Consider the following 23,348-nt stretch of genomic DNA (forward strand, 5'->3'; position numbering starts at 1 on the left):
GATTCTGTGCGGCATTGATGCGGACAGTTGCGGAGGAAATCCGCCACGTGTGGTCATGCCCTTACTATACTGACTGTAAAGTGCAGCGTGCGTTACTATACTGACTGTAAAGTGCAGCGTGCGTTACTATACTGACTGTAAACAGCCATTAAAGGGGCCCTGACACAAGTTTGAACACTGACGTTGTTTCATTTTTGTGTTTGCATTTTGGATTCACGTTGCCCTGGTCATTTTACTAGTACTTATAGCTGGGGCAATATAGGGATATTTACTACACAATTGCCTGTAGCATTATGAGACCCTGCAGCTTATAACAATGATGTTCAATAATGTATTTATTTGTTCACACAGTTTTACAAGTTGTTTCTTACTTACGATTTTTTTTTTTTGTGGATGGGGGAGGCACCATTTCCATTTTTGCCTCAGGCAGCAGAAAAGCTAGAATCGGCCCTGCCCTTCCCACCCTGGAATGCTAGCCTGCTGCTATGATGTATCTGGCTGGTTATGAAATGGGAGTGCCCCACAACTTTTTTTTTCATACATTTTTTATTTTTTTTTAAATGATGTTGGGTCCCCTCTATTTTTCATAACCAGCCAGATACAATAAAGCAGCCACAGCCCAACATTACCATTGTGGGAAGGGCCACTGTTTTTGTCCCTTCCCAGCCTAAGGTATGTTCGCACTGCAGCCGCCCCAGTGCCCGACCATCACTACAGATGGCCTGGTACTGGATTGTACCAGGCTCATCCCGATACCACTGGTGGTGATGGGTACCGGGGTAACAATGGGGGTTAGTTGCAGCCTTTTTACTGGCTAACACTAAGCTCCAGTCCAGTAATGGAAGTCGTTAAATAGACAACTGCCATCACCAAGGTGCTAATAAAGTATTAAAAAAACACAGAGGGATAAGATTTTTTTTATTCAAATAAAAACTCCCCCACACAACCATCTTTGACCATTTTATTATTTAAAAAAAAAAAAAATAAAGCGTAAATCATCGAAGTAGTCCACCGAATCTTCAACGTAGCCCAAACGGTCCAGCAAAACCTGCAAAACAAAAATGAGCAATATGAAAAATAAAAAAATCTTATACTCACCTACAGCAGTCTGCTGTCTTCTCCCCTGTGCCACAATAGAAACTAGACGTCAATGAATTCTAATTTCTATTCTAGCGCACAGGACCTAGATATGCGCCAGAAATATTAATAATTCTGGCTCATCTGGGAGGTCCTGTGCGCCAGAAAAAGCTAACGCAGGGACTCCTAATAAAAATTATAACAACTTTCCTTTAAATGGTAGCTAAACTTTTAAAAAACTTCTGAGATGTCATGGGGACATGTCAGAAGTTTTGATCGGTGGGGGTCTGAGCACTGAGACCCCCCACTGATCTCTAAAATGAAGCAGCAGAAGTGCTTGGGTCAGTGCTATGCTGTTTATTTCTGATCGGCCTTTCTCTGAGTAGTGTACGGGCTCAATAGAAGGTCTATGAGCCCGTACACCAACTGCTAAGCTTTCCGAGGAGAGACGATCAGAAATTAAGCTGCAGAGCGCTCACCCGAGCACTTCTGCCGCTTCAATTTAGTGATCAGTGGGGGTCTCAGTGCTTGGACATCCACCGATTAAAACTTCTGACATGTCACTATGGCATCTCAGAACGTTTTTAAAAGTTTAGTTACAGTTGAAGCAGCCATACACCCCGGCCCCCCCCCCCCAACAGTATAATAACTCCTGGGGGGGGGGGCGCTATGGGGGAAATTAAACTGCAAGGCTAGTCTGAGCACCTAACTGACTACTGAGGCCTCTAAGGGGAGAATTACACCTCCCATACAGCTCTCTGCAGTCAGTCAGATGCTCAGACACCACCCCCCCCCCCCCTTGCAGTATAGTAGATGCTGAGAGTTCTTTGGGGAGGATTATTCCCCCCACAGAGCCCTCTGCTGTCAGCAAGATGCTCAGATCCGCTCTTGCAGTATAAACCCACTCCCAGCATCGGTCGATCACTTTTAAATTAGTGGGGGCAGGAGGATGAGCGCAGTAAATGGCGCTCTGTCAACCTCACCTATTAATTCACAGCCACTTTGCTCCTCCTGCTGAGTGTTGCAGCAGACGAGCACCTGTCGTGCTGAACGTCTGCTAAATAAATGCTGCCTTTCCCTCGCTGGGATCAAGACACAAGTCCACAAAGTAAAGACAGTGCACAAAATTCTGCCCCCCCCCCCCCCTTGTAACTAGGTGGCGCCGCCTGAGGCAGCAGGCTTACCTCTCCTCATGGCAGGTGCGGCCCTGCAGACAGGTAATAACCTGGAACATTTCCTACAACTAAAAAAAGTACACTCAATAGCAGCACAAAAGTGTCATAAATGGCAATTTGAGATTTTTTTGTTGTGCATCTCAACCACCTTCTCTTACCCATTTGTGAAAAATGCCTTAGAAAATTAGGCTCAAACTTGAGGAGGTGAATGTAATCTTAGTGCTGCATAATAGGCTGCCAGTATATAAAGTAAGGAGAACAATTTCTTAATAACAATGTTTCAAAACTTTGTCTCCATTTATATGCAGAAAACTTCTGGTGTAATAACTGAGCTATAAAACTGTTCTTACAGGCTGGTAAACTGACTTCTTGAGAACTATATTGTAAATGGAATGTATGAATCATGCCACTGGTTGTTCTGTAATTAAGGTCTTGTGCTACTAATAAACAACGAAGGTGTCTGTAAAAAAAAAAAAAAGTACGAATTCTGAGTCATACTTTGTTTTTTTACTAATAATACTATTGTACTGTATATTATTGAATTGCAAAAGAGGAATTTCTCACTTTGCAAGCAGACGCAATCTATTGATGTTAAATGAGGAAGCCTAATTCATTACAAGTTGCCAACCTGACAAAACAAATCAACAAACTTAAAGAGGCTCTGTCACCAGATTTTGCAACCCCTATCTGCTATTGCAGCAGATAGGCGCTGCAATGTAGATTACAGTAACGTTTTTATTTTTTAAAAACGAGCATTTTTGGCCAAGTTATGACCATTTTTGTATTTAAGCAAATGAGGCTTGCAAAAGTCCAAGTGGGCGTGTTTAAAGTAAAAGTCCAACTGGGCGTGTATTATGTGCGTACATCTGGGCGTGTTTACTTCTTTTACTAGTTGGGCGTTCTGACGAGAAGTATCATCCACTTCTCTTCAGAACGCCCAGCTTCTGGCAGTGCAGACACACAGCGTGTTCTCGAGAGATCACGCTGTGTCGTCACTCACAGGTCCTGCATCGTGTCAGACGATCGAGGACACATCGGCACCAGAGGCTACAGTTGATTCTGCAGCAGCATCGGCGTTTGCAGGTAAGTAGATGTAGCTACTTACCTCCAAACGCTGATGCTGCTGCAGAATCAACTGTAGCCTCTGGTGCCGATGTGGCCGTCACGATGCAGGACCTGGGGCAGGAAGTGAGTGACGTCACAGCGTGATCTCTCGAGAACACGCTGTGTGTCTGCACTGCCAGAAGCTGGGTGTTCTGAAGAGAAGTGGATGATACTTCTCGTCAGAACGCCCAGCTAGTAAAAGTAGTAAACACGCCCAGATGTAACACACATAATACACGCCCAGTTGTACTTTTACTTTAAACACGCCCACTTGGACTTTTGCAAGCCTCATTTGCATAAATACAAAAATGGTCATAACTTGGCCAAAAATGCTCGTTTTTTAAAAATAAAAACGTTACTGTAATCTACATTGCAGCGCCTATCTGTTGCAATAGCAGATAGGGGTTGCAAAATCTGGTGACAGAGCCTCTTTAAAGAGGCTCTGTCACCAGATTCTCAAATCCCTATCTCCTATTGCATGTGATCGGCGCTGCAATGTAGATAACAGTAACGTGTTGTTTTTTAAAAAAACTTTAATTTTTGGCCAAGTTATGAGCAATTTTATATATATATATATGCAAATGAGCTTTGAATTGGAAAACTGGGCGTGTTTTTTTTTCGTTATGTCCAACTGGGTGTGTATTGTGTTTTTTAATGGGCGTGTTTACTTGCTTTACTAACTGGGCGTTGTGAATAGAAGTATATGATGCTGACCAATCAGTGACCAATCAGCATCATGCACTCCTCTCCATTCATTTACACAGCACATAGTGTTCTTACTAGAACGATGTGCAGCCACATACACAAGTGTCCTGATAATGAATACACATGAAATCCAGCCTGGACGTCATGTGTACTCACAATCCTGACACTTCTGAATCCTTCCTGTGAGATTCCAGCAAGGGAAACGAAATCTCGTTTACCTCGTAATCTCGCGAGATTACGTGTGGCTTGCTGGAATCTCACAGAAAAGAGTCAGAAGTGTCAGGATTCTGAATACACATGACGTCCAGGCTGGAGGTCATGTGTATTCATTATCAGGACACTTGTGTATGTGGCTGCACATCGTTCTATTAAGAACACTATGTGCTGTGTAAATGAATGGAGAGGAGTGCATGATGCTGATTGGTCACTGATTCGTCAGCATCATACACTTCTATTCACAACGCCCAGTTAGTAAAACAAGTAAACACGCCCAGTTAAAAACACAATACACGCCCAGTTGGACATACGAAAAAAAACACGCCCAGTTGTCCATTTCAAAGCTCATTTGCATATATATAAAATAGCTCATAACTTGGCCAAAAATGAAAGTTTAAAAAAACAAAAACAAACGTTACTGTTATCTACATTGCAGCGCCGATCACATGCAATAGGAGATAGGGATTTGAGAATCTGGTGACAGAGCCTCTTTAAAAAAAGTTGTCTGACATTAGAAAGAAAGACTTTTTTCTTCTTTTTTCTTCTTTTTTACAGAAACAGCGCTCCTCCTGTCCACAGGCTGTGTCTAGTATTGCAGTTTAGCTCTATTCAATGAAGTGGTTTGAGCTGCAATACCAGACACACTCCATAGACTAGCAAACCTTTTATTACATTTCAGACAACCCTTTAAATAGATGAGCAATTTTTCAAACCGTATTCTCTCCATTGATTCTCCAACATGTACATCATCCTGATTTGCTTTGAAACTCAGTGTCAAATCATGTACTTGGAATGGTTTGTATCAGACAAATTATCTACGCTTCTTACTAATAATGAGGTAAACAATCCCCCATTCAAAAACATGTCTGTGCTTTAACTCCTTAACGCCGAAGGACGGCTATATCCGTCCTCTGCAGCTGCTAGTTCGCGCAGGAGGACGGATATATCCGTCCTGTGATGGCGCGGGTACTGCCAAGTGTACCTACGCGATCAGCGGCAGGAGCACGGCTGTTATACACAGCCTGGCTCCTGCTGCAACTGCCGGAATCGAAGCGCGCTCCATCGTATGAAGAGCACTGTCTGGCATCACATCCCAGCCTTCGTCAAAACATAAGTGACCACAATTCAATATGCAAACTTGAAAAAACACTTTAAAAATGTATCATGGAGGGAGGGGGTCCCCAACTCGGGTCCCCCTCTATGAGCCAGAACCTTGCTGTTGGGACAACCCCTTTAAACTAGTCTGCCTGCAGCTAATGCAAACTGCTGTTCTCTATAAACCGCTATTTATACATAGAGGGGGGCCCATAGTAGAAATCAAAATGGGCACTTTCTGGCGCCAGTTCATACAATCACAACCCACCAGGGGATCTTTGTGTCTACTGAATTCCTTGTAGAGAGAATGGTGGCATAATACCTGCTAATTTATTTATTTTTTTAGAAATTGCCGTGGATAGGGGGATCCCTGTGAAAGTTTATACAGCGAATAGGAAACGAGGTGTGGGCTATCTTGTGATGGGCCCATATTTTTATGAGACCCAGAGCAGAGGCATTGGCTGCCTCATAGTATTTACACCCTCTATTTCATGCTTGATGCTTGGTAGTCTGACTGCAGTGTTCTTCAATGGAATTACAGATGGAAAGGCCGGAAAAATGTTCGCCCCCTTGATCACTACTTTATCTTAAATATCTCCAGCAGGACCTGCTGAAACATTCACACACTTATATGAGTAAAACTTTTTATAACTGCCAATTATTCTTTGGCAGTGCAAGACCATTCTTGTTTTTTTACCACCGTAGCTAGATGTAAAGCTGTGATATATTCTGTGTTGGAGGCTCCATTAGAAATCCCAAACAGAAAGACAAAAATAATTACGCAGATGTGAACGGGGACTAGGAATTTAAAAAACATCCATTAATACTATGTAGCCGATTTTCTTTTCTCCATTCACTTCACAGGGAACAAAAGTGTACGAAAGAAAAAAAAAAGCACACATTGTGGTTTTACATTTAAAAACAGTTCTAGGTACATTTCCCGGAAATGTAATATACACACACACGACAAAACCATAGAAAATAGCAGTGCCGGGCCCAGCAGCATGCTATACACTACTTGTCTACTATGCTTTATCAGCTTAAAGAGGCTCTGTCACCAGATTATAAGTGCCCTATCTCCTACATAATCTGATTGGCGCTGTAATGTAAATAACAACAGTGGTTTTTATTTTGAAAAACTATAATTTTTGAGCAAGTTATGAGCTAGTTTAGATTTATGCTAATGAGTTTCTCAATGGACAACTGGGCGTGTTTTTACTTTTTACCAACTGGGTGTTGTACAGAGGAGTGTATGAGGCTGACCAATCAGTGACTAATCAATGTCCTACACTTCTCATTGTTCCAGCCCAGCCTGATCCACAGCACAGTGTGATTGTGCAGTTAAAGAGGCTCTGTCACCAGATTTTGCAACCCCTATCTGCTATTGCAGCAGATAGGCGCTGCAATGTAGATTACAGTAACGTTTTTATTTTTAAAAAACAAGCATTTTTGGCCAAGTTATGACCATTTTTGTAGTTATGCAAATGAGGCTTGCAAAAGTCCAAGTGGGTGTGTTTAAAAGTAAAAGTCCAAGTGGGCGTGTATTATGTGCGTACATCGGGGCGTTTTTAATACTTTCACTAGCTGGGCGCTCTGAAGAGAAGTAACATCCTCTTCTCTTCAGAACGCCCAGCTTCTGACAGTGCAGATCTGTGACGTCACTCACAGGTCCTGCATCGTGACGGCCACATCGGCACCAGAGGCTACAGTTGATTCTGCAGCAGCATCAGCGTTTGCAGGTAAGTCGATCTTTAAAAATAAAAACGTTACTGTAATCTACATTGCAGCGCCTATCTGCTGCAATAGCAGATAGGGGTTGCAAAATCTGGTGACAGAGCCTCTTTAAAGAAGTAAACACGCCCAGTTGCTAAAAACACAATACACGCCCAGTTGGAAATAAGAGAAAACACGCCCAGTTGTCCATTAGAAAGGCACATTTGCATAAATATAAAATTGCTCATAACTTAGCCAAAAATGATAGTTTTTAAAAAAAAACAAAAACATTACTGTTATCTACATTGCAGCGCCGATCACATGCAATAGGAGATAGGGATTTGATAATCTGGTGACAGAGCCTCTTTAACTGCACAATCACACTGTGCTGTGCTTAGGCCTGGTCCTAAGGACGCGGATACAATTTAAGACAGTACATTACACAGAACATTTACTTACCTGTCCTGCTGCAGTGGCCTTCTGCCCTGTTCTGCCGTCCGTTCCTCACAGTGCTTCTTAGACTGAGTCTGAGATGCACCCACTGTTCTCGGATTGGCCACAGCATGTGAGCAGTTCTGACCAATCCATTAAAAAAGGGTGTGTCTTACAGCCTGAGGAGCATTGATGAAGCACAACTCCCCCCCCCCCCTGCTCTGAGTGACATGACTGCTGGCCGGACAGATCCCAAGTTAACTTTTTAATTTAAAAAAAAAGGATCCTACAGCCCCCCCCCCTGCTGGACGCCCTAGGTACTGCATCCCCAGTGCCTAGTGGCAAATACTGCCCTGGTAGTCAGTACAACAGAGTTTGTGCTTTATGGCAAATGAAATAAATGAGAGTCAATTGACAGAGAAATGTTATCAGTTTATACAGTCTCCATAAAGTGGTTGAGTAGACCCACTACCCGCAGAGACCAGTGGAGATGCATACAGAGCCTTATCTCTATGTATATAGTGTATCGTTTTGCTATCCTACCTTATCTAGGCTTCCAGAAATACTATAGATCTGTCATTAACTTTCCCAGCGTCTAATGATGATGAGATGGTTCTCCTCATCCTGTATATACAGCAAAGCTGACAAGTGAGCCACAGAAGACAGGTGTCAGCCTCTTGTGACTGCTCCAATATTTCAAGATTCTTATATATGTGGATAGTTACCAAAAACAACTGATACAAATAATATGTCATTTTCTGATGATACATTCACTTTAATACCCCATGTCATACTTTTACACTGTATGTAAATATTTAAATTGAAAATTATTTTACGTTACAAGAGGATGATATTGTGAAAGTAAATAAAGAAGACTTTTCATGTGACTCATATGCAAATAATTAGCAGATCCTTAAGGCGGCCCTTTCCTATGTTCAGTATAGCTGCCAGTATGGGGAGCTCTAATGTTAAAGCTGCCAGAATGCTTCATCTTCAGCTGTTCACTCGCTCCCCAGCACACATGCTTTAAGTCTGATGCAATCCTTTGTCTGTTCAGTAGAGTACGCACATCCACTTGGCCAGCTGTCTCTGACTCGTTTTCCCATCCACATCAGATTGTGATATAGGAATCTACCTTTGGATGTACTGCTCGGTCATCCCTACCGGACTAGCTGCGCTGCTCCAGTACCCAGGTAACTCCCTGTCTCATCATGCTATCATCCTCACCATCTATGTACCTGGATGTCTCAACCTTGCGCTATGTAGAAATAGGGACTGGGCTTGTACCATCTTGCAGAGATGAGGAGTTGTTGTATCTTACTGGTATATGTGTGTATGTATGTATCTATCTCTATATATCTATCTCTATATATCTATCTCTCTCTATATATATATATATATATATATATATATATATACATATATATATAATTCTCTTTGCTAAGACAATACGGCGACCAGTGATCATGTGAGATGTATAAGCCTTGCTGTCAGCTTTATGTAAACAGCAGCACGTTTACATCCCATGATATCTTCATTGAATGGAATCTGGACTCCGCTGTCCTTCAGCAATTCATTGCAGTGTACCAGGACTTGAGCTGTGAGTCACTGGACACATCCTTTATATATAGTGTGCTGTATTCTATCAATCCCCTCCATTTTATGGTACAGCTATTAATATGTATAGATGTAATGCTTATAAAATGGGATTATAACGATTGACCTTTAACGCGGACTGCTATGTTGTGATGTCTGACGCTGTAGGCACATGATGATGGCACACAACATGGAGGGAAGTGTCCCCATTCTCTAACATAAAATATACATATTAACAATACAACTAGCATGTTTATGGATGATGGGTTATTTGTGGTGGGAATGTTTCATTTATTGGAGTCACATAATAATGCTACATGTGGCGACGATGAGAGGTGCCCTTTAACAATGTGCTGCTATCACATGATACCGTACAGTCATAATGTATTCATTACGGATGGAGGTGAGACTGACGTCAGAGGCACAATGCCATGAATATGCACGTCTCCAGGCAATTTTCACATTATTCCCACCAGTCGGCACACTACACAGTGTTAGTACTGCAGTTGTGTCATGGTATTCTCATGTGACGTTAGAGGTGATGTGGTGCAGCAGCTTTCTGTACTCATTTTTTATTATATATATGAAGACTACATTACTCTAAGGTCGGAAATACCAGTTTCTGATTGCTTGCTAGGAAGTGACGTTTCAGGAAGCCAAGTATATATCCACCATAATCCTCTCAGATCATCACGCACTATAATCCTAGGTACAGATCTGTGAGCCAACGAAAAAGAAGGAGATTGACTTCAGTGATATGTATGCAGAACTCCGGTTGATATAAACGATGAAGTTACTTTTCTCTCAGAGGCAGATGCATCAGGTCCATTGTGTTCTAGACCATTTCTTCTCTCAGAGGCTGTTTTAGTTAATTTAAATAAAAACAAACATTGTTGCCTTGAAGACATCCATACCTGTTCATGGACATTTACAGCAAAGGCAAGCTGTAAAATGCTTAATCTTATAAGTCTGTTCACTACCTGCTGCTGCGCACCTTGTACTGTTTGGAGAAAGCTACACACACACACACACACACACACACACACACACACACACACACACACACCTGTATATCTATTTAACATATACCATGTTTAGGTGGGAAACTATGTGTGTGTAAATATATATATAATATATATATATGTATATATAATATACACTTTATTTATATACAGTATACGGCCAAAAGTGTGTGGACAGCCCTTCTAATTATTAAGTTCAGGTGTTTCAACCACAAGTATTGCAAACAGGGAATAAAATTAAACAAGCAGCCATGTAATCTCCAGAGAGAAATATTGGTAGTAGGATGGATCGTACTGAAGAGCTCAGTGAATTTAAATGTGGCACGGATATGGGATGCCACTTTTGCCAGTTTGTGATATTTTGATCTGCTAGATCTGCCCCGGTTAACTGTAAAGGTTCTTTTACACAGACAGATTTTCGGCCTTTAAACAACCGCTGATATACAGTTCAGCATGTCGATCGGCGCTCAATTTCTCTATTTAAATGGAGCAATGATCGGAATGTATGAGGATAAAAGATCGTTAATATTTGCATTTGGCGTTGCTTGTTTGTCAGCGGATTGCTGCTTGGTTAACACAGGGCAATGATCAGCAACAAGCATTTATATGAACACCAGTTTGTCCGATCATTGGCCCATGTAAAATTGCTTTAAATGGACACTACAGAGGACATTTCATTGCTAGTTTTCTGGCGGGAAAGGAGGAGTGAGCGAGACACACAGACTTGATGTCAATAGACGTCTATGGTGAGGGGAGGGGGAGCAGTAAGAGAAAGACATCGATACTGCCATAGAAGTCAAGGGAGAGGGAGCAAGAGAATAGCAAGAGACAGACAGTTCCCCTAAAAGTCTATGGAGAAGGGAGGGGGAAACAGGAGTAGAGTGAGAGAAACAAACCCATACAAGTTTATAGAGAGGGGAGGGGGAGCTAGAGTAGGGAGCAGGGAGAAACACAGACACTGTCCAAAGAAGTCTATGGAGAGGGGAAGGTAGAGCATGAGAAGGGAGCAGGAGCATAGAGAGAAACATGCTGCCCATAGAAGTCTATAGAGAGGGGAGGAGGCAGGAAGAGGGAGCAGGGAAAGAAAGAGACACACACAGAGGTGGAGCAGCTGCTGATATAAGTTACATCTCAGCCCAGTGCTGATTTCTCATCTACACTTCTCATTACTGCTGTATAATCTACTCTACCCACTACCTCAAAAAAAAACTGAGAGATAGATCATGCAGAGGGGAAAACTGCTTAGTAATGCCATATAGAAGTCATAAAATGGCCAGAAGTAGTGTTATTCTTCATGTTCACACACATAAGGTAGCCTATTCTGAAAAGTCACCTGAAAAGTGCTATAACTGTGAAGTGGAAGTGTCTTATGTTATTTATTTACCATTATAATTATATCTACTTTTGGAAGTTTAGCGGAAAGCTGACTATCACATTGCAGTCCCACATAAATTCAATTGCTCAGCATTGTAAAAAATTAGGTTAACATAGCAGCTGCACAAATCTATTTGCATTCACAAAGATATACATGTATAGCTGTGAAAATAATATTTATACATATTTATGCATTGCTGGTTACTGTGTGCTGTAAATTTCTAGTAAAGAACTGTGTCGTTATAGGACCTGTCAGTCACACTGCAGTCCCTCGGCTTAGTTTTGCAAATAGTGGCAGCAACATAGTTGCTGTCAGTACAGAATAATTAAAAAACAAAAACATTCTAATAATGCCAATATATATTCAGTTAACTATTATATTATTTAAAGGTATACTCCCAACTTAAAGGGAACCTGTCATAACTATTTAGCCCCCTAAAGTACCACCATGCCGTAATACCTGACGTGCATAGCATAATAAAAATGCCCCTGTATATACTGGTCGATGCTGCATAACCTAGACTACCAACTTTGGTATGCAGATTACCTGTGAACAGTCATCTGGACGTAGTTGTGAAGCTGATGAGTCAGACAGCCCGGTCCCTAAACACAAATCAAGCGCCTTTTCAGGAATCATGCTTCTATAGCCAGAGGAAAGTAATTATTGATTTTCTCTTTGTCCATGGAAGCAAGTGTGATTCCTGGAAAGGAGCTTGATTTGTCAACCACCATCAAGTGACAGGGTATATATTCCTGTAGTATTCCAAAAGAGCATCCACATCTCAGGCTGGAGCTGGTAAAGACAGGTGCCGTCCAATAAAGCAACAACTATAATGTGTACTCTACTGCTCTAACAGCCTGGGTTAGCACAAAACCATCCAGTCATAGGGTAGGAATAAGGAAGAAAAAAGTGTGAAACATTTGTTTATGGAGCAGCAAACACAGGGGGCCTCATGTCTAAAGACTGATGTAATAAATGATGTCAATGTTGCCCATAGAAACCATTTCATACTAAGGTTTTGCTCATAGCATGTATGTGGGACACCTACAGTATGGTGTATTTGCCAGGAAAATCTCTCATATATATATATATAACTCATTCATCATCTATTGAGTAATTGGGAAAAAAATATTAATATTATCCAACACAGTTTAATTTTTCTTTTTGCTGGATCCCTTTGTATCGACAAGCGTCTTCGACAATGCTTTTTAATTAGGTAAAAAAAAAGGACACTCTTTTGGCATATGTCGGGCATATACAGTGAACATATACCAGAAACCTGGTGTGATTACGGCCTAAGTGGGAAAACACTGGGCCAAATTCACATGGAAAAGAACTTTGGGTTATTGGTGACTATATAATGTACTGCACTGTGGCTATAAGTGTGGCAGATTCTGTCTTGGCAAGTAAGATCATGGGATGCCCCATAATGGGCTTAGATGCACCTAATGAGAACATAGTTTTACTTCTATACAAATCAATAGTTAAACCTCACATAGAGTATTGTGTACAGTTTTGGGCACCAGTGTACAAAAATGATATAGCAGATATGAAATGGGTTCCGTGGTGGGCAACGAAAGTAATACATAGTATTGGTAGACTGCTGTAACGAAAACGTTGTGTTATTTAGTTTTGAAAAAGTATGGCATAGGGGTGACCTAAAAACTATAAATACAAAAAAGGTTAATACAGTGATCTGTAAAATGATCTTCTATACCTAGGCTTGTAGTTTTAGCAAGGGAAAAGACATTACTTCTAGAGAAAAGAACGGTTTTATCCGCACAGGAGGTTTTTGTTTTTTACAGTAAGAGAAGCGAGATTTTGAAATTCTCTGCCAAGGGATAATGTGATGGTTTCTTTGATAAAAAATGTTTTCATTCTGGTCTGATTATCTTGAACTAAATAGTATTGCAACTTAGGCCCCATGCACACGAACGTGCTTTTGCGGCCGAAATTCACCCGAAAATTCACGGGAGAATTGCGGCCCCATTCATTTCTATGGGCCCATGCACACGACCGTGGATTCCACAGTCAGTGCATGGCCCAGGAGCCTGTACTGCAGAAACAACGGACATGTCTTATTACGGCCATGTTCTGCGGTCCAGGCTCATAGAAAATAATGGACGCGGCCATGTGCATGGCCCACGATTTGCGAGCGGCTCGCGGATGACACTCCGTGGCCGGCCGACCCGAAAATCACGGCCGTGCACATGTCTACGGTTGTGGGCATGAGGCATTAGGCTTCGTTCACATCTGCGTCGGGGTTCCGTTTATGGGTTCCGTCAGACCTTTCCGTAAGGGGAACCCATGAACGGAAACCATAGCTGTCCGTTTGCATTACCATTGATTTCACTGGTAATGCTTCCTTTGCTAATGGTTTCCATTTGTATCCGTTCCGTAAGGTTTCCTTTTTTTTGACAGAATCAATAGCGCAGTCGACTACGCTATTGTTTCCACTAGAAAAAAACGGAAACCTTACGGAACGGATACAAACAGAAACCATTTGTAATCTAAGCATTACCATTGAAATCAATGTTAATTTAAACGGAAGCTATGGTTTCCATTTGGCTTTCCGTTCATGGATTCCCCTGACAAAAAGGTCTAACGGAACCCATGAACGGAAGCCCAACGGAGATGTGAACATGACCTCACAAAAAAATGCAGTTGTCTTTTTTTATTATAGCATGACAGAATATGACTGGAAGATTTCTGTTGCCAGCCCTGTGGCTAACTAATGTTGTGGCATTGGCTAGGAGATTTTAATTCTCTCCAGTGACTGGCTGTAAAGAACGTTGCTGTATCAGAGCCATTGTGCACGTTGCCAACTGTTTGTTTCTGCCAGCGAGGACATCCTTTTGTCATACATTTGGCCAGTATACAACTGGATCTTGCAACCCTAACGTATAGAAAAATCCTTATATCAGGCGGTATACTTGTTTTTATGGCAGACATAATTAGTGGCGTAGCTATAGAGGTCACACACTGGGCTGTTAAGCGAATGAGGCCCACATTCTGCTTCAGAGGTGCCACTGACATCACTGTCCATATATGGACAGTAATGTCAGGGGCTACTCCTGGAGCAGAATCCCCTGCCATAGCATCGGCAACGGGGTTTCCGCTTCAGAAGATCCACTGAAGTCACTGTACATACATGGACAGTGACTTCAGTGGCTCTTTTAAAGCGGGAATCCCCGTTGCTGACGCTATGGCAGAGGATTCCGCTCCAGGAGTAGTGAAGTCAGTGGCTCCTCTGAAGGCAGAATCCCCGTTGCCAACGCTATGACAGAGGATTCCGAAACCAAGAGTAGTCCCTGAGGTTACTGTCCTGGAGCATAAATGGACAGTGACATCAAGGGCTTCCTCGGGCAGAGCGCTCTAACTAGCGCTGTGCCCGGGGAGTCCTTGGTGACCGGAGGAGCTCCCTCTGCTCCTCTGCTCTAAACGAATGCTGAAGCAGGGAGCTTACTGTTCCTTGCTTCACATTTAAGTTCAACTGTATCTGCGTCCTGAGGACGCAGATACAGTTAACTGCAGGACAGGCCGGACGGATGGGAGGTATGATTCCTCTCTTATGGGAGGAGCCCCTGACATCACTGTCCATCACTGTAGATGGCGCCACACAGCCCCCCCTGTAGATGATACCACATAGCCCCTTGTAAATAGTGCCACACAGTCCCCCCGTGCTGATGGTGCCACACAGCCCTCACCTGTAGATAGTGGCACACAGCCCCCCCCCCTTTTGTAGAAAAAAAAAATACAAAAAATTACTTACCTAGCCTCGTTCCCTGCTCAACACCGAGACGGCACCCTTGCGTAGGCCAGCGTGATCCGGTGACGTCATCATGCCAGCCTGTGCTGGGACTCTGGGATTCTTATAGGCTGCAGGCCTAACGTGGCCTGTAGTCTAATAACGGTGCATGGAGCTGCTCAGCCATAGTATTTAATTGAATCTGCGACGCAGATACAATTCAATTTGGAAGTCGCTAGCGACGCCACAGGGCATTTGGGTGCCCATGCCGCCTGGCTCATAAATATAATGGGCTGGGTGGCGCGGGACCCATAGCAGCAGAAAGCCCTAAGAGGATGGGACCCCCGCCCCCCCCCCCTGCATCAAAACAGCTGATCGCTGCTGATAGGCACCCTGTATGCCGGGCGGCTGCAGAAGCGATCAGCTGTAGTAGCGACAGCCATGGGCATATGCCTATTAGGTCGTGCCGCTGACAGGCAATAATGCTTTGGTATACTAACTATATCAAAGCATTATAGCAGCGATCTGAAGATCGCATAGTAAAGTCCCCTAGTGGGACTAAAAAAAGTGTAAAAGAAAGTACACATATATGGTATCGGCGCGACCGTAATGACTCAAACAATAAAATTAATATGTAATTCACCGCAAGGTGAACACCGTAAAAAAAAAACACAAAAAACAATGGTGAAATTGCTATTTTTTTCCATTGCCCCCCAAAAAAGTCCAAATAAAAGTTAATCAATAAGACTCATGTATCCCAAAACAGTACCAATCAAAATTAAGCCCAAAAAATCACTACATTGACAGAAAAATAAAAAAATTACGGCTCTTGGAAAGCGAGGATGCAAAAACAAATAATTTTAGTTAAAAAATGTTTTTATTGTACAAAAGTCATAAAACATTAAAAAAAAACTAAACATATCTGGTATTGTCGTAATCGTACCGACCCATAGAATAAAGGTAACATTTTATTTATGCCGCACAGTGAACGGCATCAATTTAAAACGCATAGAACTATGGTGGAATTTCAGGGTTTTTTCTATTCGCCCAAAAAAAAGTTAATAAAAGTTAATAAAAAAAATGATATGTACCCCAAAATGGTGCCGTTAAAATGTACAACTAATCCCACAAAAAACAAGTCCTCATACAGCTATGTCGACAGCAAAATAAAAAAAGTTATAGTTCTTTCAAGGCGACTATAGAAAAACGAAAAAAATAGCTTGGTCATTAGGGCCTAAAATAGGCTGGTCACTAAGGGGTTAATATCTTTGTATACTTACCTGCCATATCTCCTAAGGCCCCATGCACATGACAGTATTTTTCATCAGTAATTACGGACCCATTCATTTCTATTGGCCACGGACACCTTTCAGTATTTTTACTGATGTGTGTCCGTGCTGAAAAAATTATAGAACCGATCCTACTCTTGTCAGTAATTATGGCAAGGACTCTCCCATAGAAGTCTATGGAAGCTTCCGTAAATACGGACGACTACTGATGTGCATCCGTAAACCATCCGTATTTACTGAAGAATTGCTAGGCAACATGTTGATGACATCATTTGCAACCTCCCTCGTATTGTACAGATCCGTATATACGGATGGAATACGGACAGTATTTACCGACAGTATTTCTGGATAGATGAAAATACTGTCGTGTGCATGGGGCCTAACCATTGCCTACCAGCCTGGTTTCAAGACCTTACTATTTCTCAATAACTGACTTGGGCATTTTTTTTTCTCTAGCTGACTTTTTTATTGCTTTTATCCATGTGCACCTTCGCACATCTTCAACATAAATGACATTCCTATTTTAAGTGTAAGGCCCCATGCACACGAACTTGCTTTTGCGGCCGTAATTCCCCCGAAAATCCATGGGAGAATTGCGGCCCCATTCATTCCTATGGGCCCATGCACACGACCGTGGTTTCCACGTGCATGGCCCAGGAGCCCGGACCGCAGAAAGAACGGGCATGCATTATTACGGCCGTGTTCTGCGGTCCAGGCTCATCGGAAATAATGGCCGCGGCTATGTGCACGGCCTGCGATATGCTTGCGGATGACCCTCCTCCCCCGGCCGAACCAAAAATCACGGCTGTGCACATGGCTACGGTCGTGTGCATGAGGCCTTAGCCCTAATATTAAAATAATGTACTGGAAGCATTAAAATGTAAACATGGTAATATTCTGGTTTTATCGTAAGTGGGGAAGGTGGGGGCAAGCTGAACTTTTGCACCAGGGTCAATGACCCTTTAGCCACGTTCCTGAACATATTCAACTGTAAAGGAAACTGTGTTTTACCAAATCTAATGAAATGTAATTGACTAATACAGTGTGAATTTAGCCTAGAAATCCCCTCCATAATTGCAATAAGTTCACATTTATTCAAGATTGCAGTTATTAGCCTCATAAAACGAAAGGATTCTTTTGTTTTTGGTCAGATTTTTTTAACACTCACAAGGAGCTGTACATTCTTATCTCTAATCTCTGTCTTGACAAAGCCACATTTGGGCAGGCTTACCTGCTATTCTTAACCAGTTCAGGACCGAGCTATTTTGCGCCTTCAGGACCAGACACCGTTTAGCCATTTTTAGCACGTGTTAGTTAAATGGCTATATATTGCCGCATTTTAGGGGTTTCTAGCACATCGGCAGACCTCACAACGAAATCGCGAGGTTTGCCAATGGTTAACAAGGCGACTGGAGGCCAAACAATGGCCTCCGTGTCTGCCATGTACAGAAGCCTATCAGGACCAGCCTCCTGATAGGCTTCCTGTCAGAGTGACAGGAAGTCACTGGGTTGTTCCCGATGCACACTGTTCCTGACAGTGTTCATCGTTAACCGGTGCTCATCGCCGCTGATTTAGACAATTAACCCCTTAAATGCAGCAATTGATTGCGATCGCCGCATTTAGGGGGTTTGTAGCACATCGGCAGCCCCCATGCAATTGTGGGGTTTGCCGATAGTTGTGATGGCATCCGGAGGCCAGACAACGGCCATCGGGTCTGCCATGTATGGAAGTCCATGAGGACCAGCCTCTGTCAGATTGACTGTGACGTCACACTGACAGTTGGAATTACTGTAGTGTAATGTATTATAGCAGCGATTATTGCTGCAGGTAAAAAAAGAAAGTTGAAAAAGTAAAAAAAAAAAATTAATAAAAATGTTTTATAAAAAACGTTATAAAACAGTACACATATTTGATATCACCGCGTTTGTAACGACCCAAACTATAAGTGTGTAATGTTATTTTTCCCGCACGGTAAAAACAAAAAACAATGCCAGAATCACTATTTTTTGTTCACTACCCCTCCTAAATTATAGAATGAAAAAGTGATCAAAAAGTCTCATGTACCCCAAAATAGTACCAATAAAAACTACAACCCGTCCTGCAAAAAACAAGCCCTTGGGCCTTATTCACACGAATGTAGAATGATTTTCACACGCGTCGCACGGACCTATGTTACTGAATGGGGCCGTTCAGACTGTCAGTGAATTTCACGCAGCGTATGTCCGCTGCGTGAAACACACGACATGTCCTATATTTGGCCGTGTTTCACGATGCACGCACCCATTGAAGTCAATGGGTGCGTTCAAATCGCGCTCGGCACGCGGAAGCTCTTCCGAGTGCCGCGCGTGATTCGCGCAATAGCAGTAAAAACAATGAATGACCGCAGAATAAAGTTAAGTTATCTTTTCTACCGCACGGTCAAAGCGGTAAAAACGAAACCCAAAAAACAATGGAGGAATCACAGTTTTTTCCAATTTCACCCCGTAAAGAATTTTATTTTCAGTTTCCCAGTACATTATATGGTAAGGTTAATTAATTTCTAATAAAAAAAATGATTATTACCACATGGGGGGTATTGTCGTTCTCGGGAGAAATTGCGTTACAAATGTTGGGGTGCTTTTTCTTTTTTATCCCTTGTGAAAATATACAACATTTTAATGGACAAAAATGTTGATATTCATTTTCACGGCCTAATTCCACTAGATTCTGCAAGAAACCTGTGGGGTAAAAATTCTAACTTTACCGCTAGAAAAATTTATTGAGGGGTGTAGTTTCCCAAATGGGGTAACTTTTGAGGTGTTTCCACTGTTTTGGTACCTCCAGTGCATTGCAAACGCGACATGGCACTGAAAACCAATCCAGCAAAATCTGCGCTCCAAAATCCAAATGGCGCTCCTTCCCTTCTGAGCCCTGCTGTGGGTCCAAACAGTTTATTACCACATATGGAGTATTTCCGTAATCGGGAGAAGATGCTTTACAAATGTTGGGGTGCATTTTCTTCTTTATTCCTTGTAAATATTATAAATGTCTATGTTTTTTCAGAAAAAAAAGTTTTATTTTCACAGACTAACTCCAATAAATATAGCAAAATACCTGTGGGGTCAAAATGGCAACTATACACCTAGATCAATTCCTTGAGAGGTGTAGTTCCTAAAATAAGGTCACTTTTGGGGGGTTTCCACTATTTTGGCACAACAAGACCTCTTCAAACCTGACATGGTGTCTAAAATATAATCTAAAAAAAAGCAGGCCCCAAAATCCTGTAGGTGGTCTTTTGCTTCTGAGGCCGGTGTTTCGGTCCATTAGGACAGTGGGATATTTCTAAAAACTGCAGAATCTGGGCAATAGACATTGATTGCGTTTCTCAGTAAAACCTTCTGTGTTACAGAAAAAAAAAGTATTACAAATGAATTTCGGCAAAAAAAAATTACATTTGTAAATTTCTCCTCTATTTTGCTTTATTTCCTGTGAAACGCCTAAAGGGTTAAGAAACTTTCTGAATGCGGTTTTGAATACTTTGAGGGTTGAAGTTTTTTAAATTGGGTGACTTATCATGGGTTTCTGATATATAAGGCCATCAAAACCACTTCAGAACTAAACTGGTACCTGTAAAAATAGCCTTTTGAAATTTTCTTGAAAATGTGAGAAATTGCTGCTAAAGTTCTAAACCTTGTAACGTCCTAGAAAAATAAAAGGACGTTCAAAAAATGATGCAAACATAAAGTAGCCATATGGGAAATGTTAGCTAGTGACTATTTTGTGTGGTATTACTATCTGTTTTCCAAGAAGATCCATTTACATTTAGAAAAATGCACATTTTTGCAAATTTTCTCCAAATTTTGATGTTTTTCCACTAATAAATATTGAATTTATCGAACACATTTTTCCACTAACATAAAGTACAATATGTCACGCAAAAACAATCTCAGAATCGCTTGGATTGGTAAAAGCATTCCCAAGTTATTAGCACATAAAGTGACACATGTCAGATTTGAAAAAATCGGCTGTGCCACAAGGCCAAAACAGGCTGCGTCCTAAAGGGGTTAAAATCTCTTAGACGATTGCCTTGGATCTTTTTTTAGAAGAATTCATGTGGTTCTAAGTACACAGACATGAAAAAATGTTATTTTGTGTCTAAGGCCAGGGCTACATATCGATTGCGATAATCGTAAAAGCATGTGCACGTTAGAACATCGTGTGATATATCTCCTGTAATAGCCTGTGGTGTGGGGGAGCATGACATTGCGTCCAGTATTTTGTGATTTTTTTGCAATTATCACAAATAAGAAATGTTTTACTACAAGAAGTAATGAAAGGTGTTCTACAACAGCGATGTTCATATCTCATGTAATTTTGCGCTGCAATCTCACGTAAAATCACATCACAAAGCATTGAAATTGACATGTCGCCGACGATCCCCAGCCTAAATATTTGATCACTTTTTTTATGAAGTTGCAGCTTTACTTATGACAAAATAAATTATTTTGCATATTAATAAGGCCCTGTTATTATTGCTAAAATAGCGCAGCAAAAGGTCTTTATGCATCATTTATTTAATAAGAACAATCATCCCTGTTATAAAAAAAACAGTGACAAGAGGTTCCAGTAATTTAATTAGACCCTATGAAGAGCTAAATGGATGACGGATGCAGAAAATACACCAGTTATACCCCTTTAGTATACTAAACTAGTGTGTACTATTTTACCCATGGTGTTACAACAATAATGCTTGTTTTGTAAATGCATAAAAACTGGAGTTGTTGCCCATAGCGCAACCAATGTCGAAACGTAAAGGCAATTATTTTATTGGTTACTGCTGGCAAGACTATATATGTGTACATTCGATGAATGGGTCTGAGTGGTCTTGTTGGCATCAAAGAGGGGAAGTTTTGCTCCACACAATGTTCTTGCAGAGGGGCCTTCTGCTATCTGTGACCACCTACGAGTAGAATGATTGCTTCCACCGGCTAATGGCATCTCTTGATGCGATGCCAATCCTTACAATGCTGATGTTGGGCAGTGACAAGCATTTTTGTTCTTAACTTATCTTGAAACAGACAAAAATTGTGAATGGCGTGTTTTTATGGGTGAACTAACTTATAAAAAAGCTACCGCCACCTGTACAGTAGAAGCCCGCATAAAAGCTGCAAGGGTAAAGCGAAACAAAATACCAACAAATATATATTAGCATTAAAAACATTAAACTAAGATCGGACAGTAATAAAAATGTTACAACTATGCAGACTTTAGTAAATTAGTAAAAGTATTAAGTCTTTGCTTTAATACTTAAAGAGACTCTGTCACCACATTATAAGTGTCCTGTCTCCTACATAAGGAGATGGGCGCTGTAATGTAGGTGACAGTAATGCTTTTTATTTAAAAAAACGATCTTTTTTCACAAAGTTATGAGCGATTTAAGTTTATGCTAATGAGCTTTCTTAATGCCCAAGTGGGCGTACTTTTACTTTCGACCAAGTGGGCGTTGTACAGAGGAGTGCATGACGCTGACCAATCAGCATCATGCACTCCTCTCCATTCATTTACACTGCGCTAGCGATATAGATATATCACTATGTGCAGCTACATAAACAAGCCCTAACATTACTACAGTGTCCTGATAATGAATACACATGAAATCCAGCCTGGACGTCATGTGTACTCAGAATCCTGACACTTCTGACTCTTTTTTGTGAGATTCCAGCAACGGATACGAAATCTCGCGAGATCTCGGAGCTAAACGAGATTTGGTTTCACTTGCCGGAATCTCACAAAAAAAGATTCATAAGTGTCAGGATTCTGAATACACATGACGTCCAGGCTGGATGGTCATGTGTATTCATTATCAGGACACTAGTAATGTTAGGGCTTGTGTATGAGGCTGCACATAGCGATATATCTATATCGCTAGTGCAGTGTAAATGAATGGAGAGGAGTGCATGATGCTGATTGGTCAGCGTCATGCACTCCTCTGTACAACGCCCACTTGGTCGAAAGTAAAAGTACGCCCACTTGGGCATTAAGAAAGCTCATTAGCATAAACCAAAATCGCTCCTAACGTTGTGAAAAAAGATCGTTTTTTTAAATAAAAAGCATTACTGTCACCTACATTACAGCGCCCATCTCCTTATGTAGGAGACAGAGCACTTATAATGTGGTGACAGAGCCTCTTTAAGGAGCTCACTCTCAGTTTGACTTATTATAGTAATCTGCTCAGTAATACTAACCTAAAGCAGATAAAATCTTAAAGATATTGCAAGCTAGTTCTCCATTCAGAATGACTACATTTTTTATGTATCCTTTTGACTTTTATCTTTTTACCTACAGGTTCACCACTGAGCATACACCCAACAAAGACATATTGAGTAAAAGCTAGCGACTGGAAAGAAGGGTTTAAAATGCCGTTCAAAAATGGCTTGGAATTGACTGAATTACAGAATATGAACACACCGGAGGATGACAACATTAGCAATGATTCCAATGAGCTCAGTGAAGCAGATAACAATCGTATCAGCAGGTGGGTAATGTTGCCTATTATAATATCTGGATCATTGAATGGAAGTTATATTACCTTACCAGTAAAGGGGGTTTTACACAGGACGATTATCGGTCAGACGAGCGTTTATATAACACAAAATTGTTTGTACCCCATATAACAGTACACTGTATAAAGTGGCGTAACTATAGGGGTCGCAATCGCGACCGGGCCTCGGAGCCAGACTGCGGCTCCCCGCACCACATCAATGAAAAGATAGTATAGTAACTGGGGCCTATGTAATAAACTACACAGGTCCCTGTTACTA

The 23,348-nt window shown here is 41.5% G+C and overlaps 1 protein-coding gene across 1 annotated transcript in view; it reads left to right on the forward strand.

The window, feature by feature from the left end:
* The first annotated feature begins 8,518 nt into the window (after window positions 1–8,518).
* The window catches only part of SLC38A1 (solute carrier family 38 member 1), a 114,257-nt gene continuing 99,427 nt past the window's right edge, over window positions 8,519–23,348 (forward strand). Inside the window, exons 1-2 of the mRNA XM_075857025.1 lie at window positions 8,519–8,710; window positions 22,873–23,062. Of these exons, the coding sequence (XP_075713140.1) occupies window positions 22,944–23,062 (119 nt within the window). The 5' untranslated portion in view covers window positions 8,519–8,710; window positions 22,873–22,943. The remainder of the gene's footprint in view (window positions 8,711–22,872; window positions 23,063–23,348) is intronic.

Source organism: Rhinoderma darwinii, chromosome 3 (assembly GCF_050947455.1).
Source record: "Rhinoderma darwinii isolate aRhiDar2 chromosome 3, aRhiDar2.hap1, whole genome shotgun sequence".
Taxonomy (NCBI): Eukaryota; Metazoa; Chordata; class Amphibia; order Anura; family Rhinodermatidae; genus Rhinoderma; species Rhinoderma darwinii.